Here is a 7,930-nt window from a genome sequence, read left to right as displayed (position 1 = left end):
GAGAAATTAAAATAATAGAGGACCCAACTGGTGTCATTAATGAGAAGAAAGAAACGTTTTCCAGACTGATTCAAGATATTACAAAGACAGAAGATGATGACAAAAAGAAAGGCAAAAGTCAGAGTCTGTCAGTTTTGAAGGTGGCCTCAAAAAAATTTGATGAACCCACTTTTTCCACAAACTCTTGCTCGTTTATATTATATAGAAATAGAATACTACAATGCAGAAATCTGGGCAAAAGAAGCAAAGCGGAGGGCTCCTTGGAGTTCATTTGTTGCAGATACACTAGGCCAAGTCCATAAGAGCCACCTAAAGAAGATGCCCGTTTATACCAGACCAAGTGAAATTTTGCAACTGGCCCAAAAAGCCATTGAAGCTTTTGAAGATGAAGAAAAACTTGCTAAAAATGAACATGCAAAGGGTAAACAAGGAGATGGGAATGTAAAAGTCTTGCGTGCTTTAAACACCAGAGGGCTGTTTGGTTATCTGGAAGTTTGCAGCCTGTTGTATGACCATCTTATCAGACATGATGAACTTTGGAAGCAAGTTCTCACAAGAACCGTGTCACTGGACTCTGTCCTGAAATCCACCGGAGATAGGAACATTGTCAGGTTTAAGGAGCTAATAAACAGCCTCAGAGATTTGGTTGAGAAAAGATTTGAATTTTTTGACACGTTTTTAACTTATTCATATTCTGTTGTAAAGAAAGAAGATCCATCCTACATTTCCAGAAAGACAATAGAATGCTACAAAAAGTATGTTGGAGACGCAGAACCAAATGATCAACTCCAGAAAACCTTCCACAAACTTAAACAGAAACTGGCTGTCACTTCTCCGGGAGTACTTTCATGTCTTGAAAGATGCACTAGATCAGACACCAAGGACATTGCTGTATGGTGGAAAGAAATCTGCCAACACAAACATTCTGCTACACATGCCTTACTCAACTACGTTCTGGCCAATATCATGCTGATAAATCTGAAAGAACCTCCGTCCAGCTCCGACTACCAAAGCAGCTTTACAGATAAAATGCCATTGGCTCCTGAGATGCAACCCGAGTTTCACATGTTAGCTCTGCTGTTGTGTTGGCCTACAGATGGTGAAGACGAATTGGCCTCCCACCTCCCTCATTTAATCCAAAATATTCTGCATTCCTATGAACAAGAATATAAGTCACTCTTTCGGTCAAGGTACCTTCGACCCATATTTTTTCTTGGACCGGGTCAGGGTCTGAACAGACTTGTTCACAGACGCAACCTTGAAATCTTGTGGACCCAAGATGCACTGGAAGACCCAAAAACAAACTGGAGGAACGACGATATTTTCACTGATCCGACAGTCCAAGGCAAACTCCTCAGAATTGAAGGTATAGTGCAAGATTACAGGCTGTATGCAACATTTGGTGACACAGAGATCGAGTTAGATGCCAACCGAAAAGACAGCCTCTGGAAAAAAGGCCATGTGTTCTTTTATCTTGGATTTACAATCGGAGGTCCTGTTGCTTACAACGTTCACAGAAGCTGAGGGTAAGAAAATATTAAAATCCTTTCCCTCAACAAATTAAATGCTTTCCTCTTTGAGTATCACATTTTTTCATGTTATAATGACAATAGTTGTTTTAATACAGCTAGGTTGATAATTTTACTTGACCAAATGGTGTTTCCTCCATTTTTCTGCTTTAAAGATGCTAAGATTAAAAAGCATGTTTTTTTATGTACTTATATCATATAGAAATCTCGAACAAGTTAAAGTAATGTTAAAATTGTGCTAGAATTATTGAATTTTGTGAGCTAGCTCTTTAAACGTTAACTTTGCTTTAAGAAGAACCTTCTGAGAGACTTCTGAAAGCTTTTGGCAATGAAATGGTAAGTCTCTGTTTCTGTGGATTTTTTTCTACTCATTTATTGCATCTTACAATAATTGTAAAGATTTTACAATTTCAATGACCATGACAATGTAAAAATATTTTGTACAACAGGACTCCAGTCCGTGGACGAAGCTGAAACCTGAAGTCCAGATAATGGACAAGGTTCATACTTACAGGTGAAGGTTATCACTAATTACAAGACACACAATGAAGTGGTTTGGGTTTAAAGTACCACTTTGTACTATTTGCATTGTGCTATTTCTGACCATAAAGTAATTCATTACAAGTGCCATTTTATATTATTTGCAGTTTTGCTGTTTCTGTTTGTGCATGTGAACCGAGCATAACAGAGCATTTTGTCTTGTCTATTCAAATTCAGCCTGCAGTCTGAAAGTGGCAAATATGAATGCAGCGAGTCTGCCTTGCGGTGGGTTTGTAAGGAAACCATCAGCTTCAGATACCAGTTTAGCTCATGGGAGCGATTCATGAGGAAACCTGTATGCATGGACTACATACCAGCAGGACCCCTAATGGACATCAAAGTCACAGATGGGAAGCTAGAGGAAGTCCGTCTGCCGCACTGGATCTGTACAGGTGAGCAGTCGTAAAACACATATGATTGTTTTATTACAGTAATAAAGATATTTATGCACACATGACTGTTTGTGCTTTGCAGGTGAAGTTGCAGCGATGTCAGACATATTTCGAGTTCTGCATGTGGACAGCAGTGGAGGTTATTTGGAGCAAGTGTCTGAAATGACATCATCCCATGTGAAGTTAAACAAGCCGGAGTTCTCTCTAAGAGGAGCCATGATCCTAAAGAAACTGGGCCTATATCTAAAAGTTTTTGCTGATGTCTTGATATACATGCAAATCACATCTGGCCTCACTCTGCACGTTTACCTGGTCCCACATGATCCTCTAATACAACAGGTAATACAATGCCACATACTGGAGCAACAATATAAAGTAGAAGTGAGGGAAAATATCATCAAGGTGATATATAATAACACAGAGAAATAAAATGCTCTCATTGATAAATACAAAAACACAGTGACACTACAAGGCAGCAAATTAATAGAGTTTGGTCTCTAAATGTTTTGACAACCCAACTAACAACATTACTGACTTTCAGGCAGACAAAACTGCATTAAAAGTTAAGAACTTACAGCCATCTTTATGCTAATGTGATTTAATCATTCTTTCAAAAGCTGTTTTTTGAACAGCTTTGAGCTTTTTTTAACTTTGTAGTTGTTACTTGTGTTTTCTTGCCATTTTCCCTTTTCAGTTACATGGATTGCAGTAGTGCAAATCAATGTTCTCATCTTGATATAAACACAAACACATATGTTCATTAAAGACATGAATAGATGTGAACACGATTCCCAAAGATTTCCAACCATTACTTGTATGTGGAGAATGGTCCATTTTTCCATGTTCCAGGAAGTGGAGAAGAAGGAGAAATCTGACGGATTCAGAAAAATCCAAAAGACAAGTCCTGTTGACCCTGTACAGCTGGAGAGTTATTTCTACCTCTCAACAGACTGGGACACAGCACAAATCTGCCCTGAGGTTTGGACTAAGCTGCATTTCTGTTCATTGCACCATAACATAGAAACAGCAAGAATCCTCAACTTTCCATAAAATGTTTTCTCTGCAGAAACAGCAGTTCATGTTGGAGTGGAGCGACACTAATTTCTTTGAGGTGGTCATTGGAAATGTGAAAAGCGACTTCGGAAACTTGAAACTGAAACTTGAAGTTGAGCGCAGGGGAGGAAAGGAAAAGGACACCGTGTGGACGTGCGCTATCGGAACAGGTTAGTGTTTTATATGTTGTTACCCTAACGCAGCTCATCTAAACTATAAACAGCACCCATCTGACCAATGTGAACCCTTTTATTCCAGATGACTATTAAGCACAAGTATTCACCAAGAACAGGGTAAGAGGTTCGTTTTAATCCATTATTATTTTATAAAGTAAATTCCTTTTTCAAATCTTATGTTTTGCTTATCAAGACTTAATTTAAAAAGAAAACTGGGTTCTGAAACAACCTAAAAACAAACCTGAGAGAAACAAAAGCAGTCTTTCTTCTTCACCCATTTGCTGTAAAGTTCTCACTGTGGTGTGGATCACTGTCTCTTTGCACGATTTCCAGTTTGATCCCGTCGCTATAAAACAAAGCCCAAACCATCACCCTTCCACCGCCGTGCTCGACAGTTGGTTTGAGGTGTTTTTGCTGATATGCTGTTTGGTTTTCTCCAAATGTAATGCTGTGTATTTTGTTCAAACATGCCTACTTACGTCTCACCTATCCAAAATATATTGCTTTTTTTTTCCACATGCAGCATTACTGCTGTTCTTTTTAGATAGAAGATATTTTCCCTCTTTCCAAAAAAAGCCTGTTCAAAACTTGTTCAGTCTTTTTCTAATTGTACTCTCATTAACTTTAACATGCTGAGGCCTGCAGAGTCTCAGATGTAGCTCTTGGGTTTCTTGGAGTTTCTCTGAGCAGGGCATGGTCTAACACTGGGATGAATTCACTGGGATAGTGACTCCTGTGTTGACTGGAAGCCGTCTTGAATGTTTTCTGTTTGCGAATGATCTTTCTTCCCAGACTGAAGAACATCAGCAATTTCTTTTTAAAAATTATTATTGCTTTCCTATTTGGAATTGTGTTAACACACACCTGAATGCTCCAGACTAGGGAACTACTGAATGACTGCTTTTGTAGAGATGCTCACACGTGCTGATTATCAATAATCAAGTGCATTTCTGTATCAGCACCTGGCTGTTACTTGCACAGGGAGCAGTGTGCTTAGTTATTTAGCATTTTGGTTTAATTTTCACTAAATAATGGCGTCATGTTGCTGTTCATCTAAAGTTTCAGTAATTTTACAGTCTTGTAAAGACCAGGAGATTTTCATTAGGTGCTGATATGTAAAACCTTATAACTGAAAACAGCTTCTTTTTTCATGACTATAATGTAGAGCATTACTGTATTTTATTATGTTTTACATTTGCTTTTTATTTTTCTGGACAGCATTTCATGGATCGCCATTCAACGGCTCTGATGGACAGTGAGCGAGGCAGCAGCCGTTCTAGACGAACTCCAGGAAAAAGATCTGATCTCCAATGAGAAATTTGATGCTGTGAGAAATTTAAATGAGCCAAATGAGAGATTATTCAAAGATGAGCTCTATGAAGTCCAAGGGATAAAGTCTCTGAGGTTTCTCATCTATGAGCTGGAGGGATCTCAATGTATTGTTTAGGGAACGTAAAAATATGAACCACATTTTAAAAGTTTTTTTTATTTAACTCAACCAAATATATATTTTTCTCTTGTTTAAAAAAACCTTCCTTTATTTTTTTTAATTGTTTATCTTGTTTTTATCTGTGTAATTTAATTTCTTTTATGTTTTTCTACAACATGGGATACAGATGTTAATGTTTACTCAGAATACAGGCAGATAAAATATTCTGAACTTTTATATTTAAATTAAAAAATACCTGATTGCTACAATTCTAACTTTTAGTCACAGAAATTAAAAATACTACATTTTGTGTCCAAAGGTTAAAAAAGTACAGTGACATGATGTGCATTAAAGTGAACAAAGTTTACAATGAAGCAGAAGAACCAGACAAATAAATATGAAAATATTTTAAGGTGGAAAAATGAGTGTGGTTTTATTTCCCAAAGGTCACAAAATGAGACTAATGTGCACAGGTTTTTTTCCATTTCAGATAATCCATTTATACAGGATGCTACTGAGGAATGATGGGTAATAAATTAGATCAAGTACTGTAGTGTTGATACTCGGTGAAAGTTATTGGTTCATCTGAGCGATGAGCCCCTCCAGCTCCGGACGCGCCTTGAACCGTGCTTGGAAATCAGCTTCGGTGTGCTGAGAGGTTCAGAGGGAGAGAAGTGGATTAGTTTTAAAAATTATGATATGACCAAAAACTACACATGCACATTGCTTTTAAGAGTAAGATGGAGTTTGGTTTGTTATAGTGAGCACTTTTAATGTTCTCCAACAATTATGGACTAAAAGATGAACATGCAACAGCTTACTCACCTCCGTCACAGAGAGCTGAACTCCCTCGGGTTGATTCTTTAAGAGGACGTCCATGAAGACGGGACACAGCGCGGCGTTCAGAGTGCTCAGCTGGACAAAAAGTAATAACACTGTTAACAGTTAGGTCTTTAAAACCTCTCAGTACACCTGCAGCACCTGTAGTTTGAGCACAAACAACCTTTTGGTTAGCATGTCTTTGACAAACCCAAGCAAACATGAAGGAACATAACTTCTGCAAAAACTGTTCAAGAGATTTCTTGTTGTGTCACTTCTGGTCACACCTGCATCACCCAACAGTTCAGTACAACACTGAGCTATCATATTGTGAGCCATGCAGACTTTTGTTTCAGATCTCCCATCTTGTTGGAAGGTGATGATCAGATGACTGAAAGGCTGCATTTGATCCTCCAGTGAAAGGTTAACATCATCTTCATGTCTGAGCAAGTCCAGGCACTGAGACTCCAGGAGATATGAACCTGGTACGTAGGCATTCAGCAGACACAGGAAGGCAGCAAGCTGCATCTTCAGTGGTTTATTTGTTCTTTTGATATGTTTGAATGTAGCACATCCGTTCCTGATGTAGGCTTCAGAGAAATTAGACTGCAGAATGTTAAAACCATGAAACTGCTTGCATCGATCACCAAATCTTCTGCCAAGCTCTTCTTTTTTCATATCAAAGTCTGCTTGCTCTCTGTCTGAGAGAGATTTTTTGAGAATAATAGAATCTCTCTTTTTTCTCTTGAACTTTTCTTTCAGTTCGTAGGAATGATCCCTTTGGTGGATAACCCTGTCACTGCTTCTCACACAGTTCAGTAAAATGACCACTGCCATATCTATATCCATGTCCTGTTCCGCAATCTCTTCCATAATCCTGTCCTGGAGGATGTCCAATATGAACTCATCATTTAGTAACAACAGTACAGTGTTCTGGTGGCCATGGCTACCTGCTGTAAAAAGGCTGACCACATCTTGCACAACTTTTGTGATATCTAATTTTGAGCCTGTCAAAACAGCACATCTGAAGGTTTTCCTCAAGTCCCACAGCACCTGCATAGCCAGTGTGGTTCCCCCACATCCTTGTTGATGAAACAGTTTAATTGTTGATGTCCCAGGGCCTTTTCTTCTCAGGTGAATTTGTTCTTTAAGGGTTTCATATCCATCTCGTTTGATAAAAGGAGTTGCAGTGCCATCTGACACTGCTTGTTCACTGATATAGAAGTTTAACCAGTTTGGTGGGGCCCCTCTGTAAAAGTTTTCCTCCACTTGTTCAGTGTGTTGCGGTTCAAAAAACTCTTCTTCAAACTGATTGGCGTAGAGGACATCCAAAAATGAGAAGGAACTGATTTTACTCGTTACATATACTTCTCCACCTTCAGCAGTGGACAGGGCTGGTCTGTTTGCCATCTTCACACTTTCACTTTACTTCATGGTAATGAATGTAAAAACAAAACACAAACATTTGTTAGTCTTATGTCTTAGCTTAAACTATTTGTAATTAGCTCTTACATTCACTTTATGGAATGTGATATATTTAAATAGCCATTTCATTGCTGGTAGTCACACAATATATAGCCTTCCCATGTAAAGAACCAACTTCAATTCAAAAAATTATTGCTTTCAGATCTTAAGGGATTTTCTTACCTTCTTACCCAAATGTACACGGACAGCTCTACAGACTGCTATTAGGCTGGTTCAAGCACTGGGACCGTGATGTGTCTGTAACCCAGGAGGTAGTCGCACACCCAAAGCAGGAATGGATATCCTCGGTACAAACATGTACACCTCTACACGTATTTAACAGTCCAGTTTCAGCAGTATTTAAAAAATCCCAGGCGAATGTCCTATCTTACTACACATTTTTTTCCTGTTTTTAAAGCAGGGGCAATACCTTGACTCGTTCAGTCAATAAATCAAGCTGGCAAAATATTGCACAATTAGAAGCAAAGATTGGAAATTTGCAAATTATGCCAACAAAATAATAAAATA

The 7,930-nt window shown here is 38.4% G+C and overlaps 1 protein-coding gene across 1 annotated transcript; it reads left to right on the top strand.

Annotated features, from left to right (window-relative positions):
* Nucleotides 1–1,620: 1,620 nt before the first annotated feature.
* Nucleotides 1,621–5,664, top strand: LOC121812709 (NACHT, LRR and PYD domains-containing protein 1 homolog). The gene is made up of 7 exons (XM_042215525.1): nucleotides 1,621–1,865; nucleotides 1,979–2,043; nucleotides 2,247–2,461; nucleotides 2,544–2,800; nucleotides 3,311–3,439; nucleotides 3,528–3,684; nucleotides 4,909–5,664. The coding sequence occupies exons 1-7, from the start codon at nucleotides 1,863–1,865 to the stop codon at nucleotides 4,947–4,949; spliced, it is 867 nt and encodes a 288-aa protein (XP_042071459.1). The 5' UTR covers nucleotides 1,621–1,862; the 3' UTR covers nucleotides 4,950–5,664.
* Nucleotides 5,665–7,930: the final 2,266 nt, after the last annotated feature.

Source organism: Haplochromis burtoni, unplaced genomic scaffold (assembly GCF_018398535.1).
Source record: "Haplochromis burtoni strain Fernald_Lab_line unplaced genomic scaffold, NCSU_Asbu1 Contig_744, whole genome shotgun sequence".
In the NCBI taxonomy this organism is placed as follows: domain Eukaryota; kingdom Metazoa; phylum Chordata; class Actinopteri; order Cichliformes; family Cichlidae; genus Haplochromis; species Haplochromis burtoni.
Note: the sequence above shows the minus strand (reverse complement) of the source record. Positions and strands in the feature narration are given on the sequence as shown.

Bases quoted from the DNA above. Each gene is read 5' to 3' on its own strand.
- LOC121812709 (XM_042215525.1), top strand. The intron at 2,801-3,310 runs GTAATACAATGC...TCCATGTTCCAG, and splicing joins ATGATCCTCTAATACAACAG to GAAGTGGAGAAGAAGGAGAA. The intron at 3,440-3,527 runs GTTTGGACTAAG...TTTTCTCTGCAG, and splicing joins CAGCACAAATCTGCCCTGAG to AAACAGCAGTTCATGTTGGA.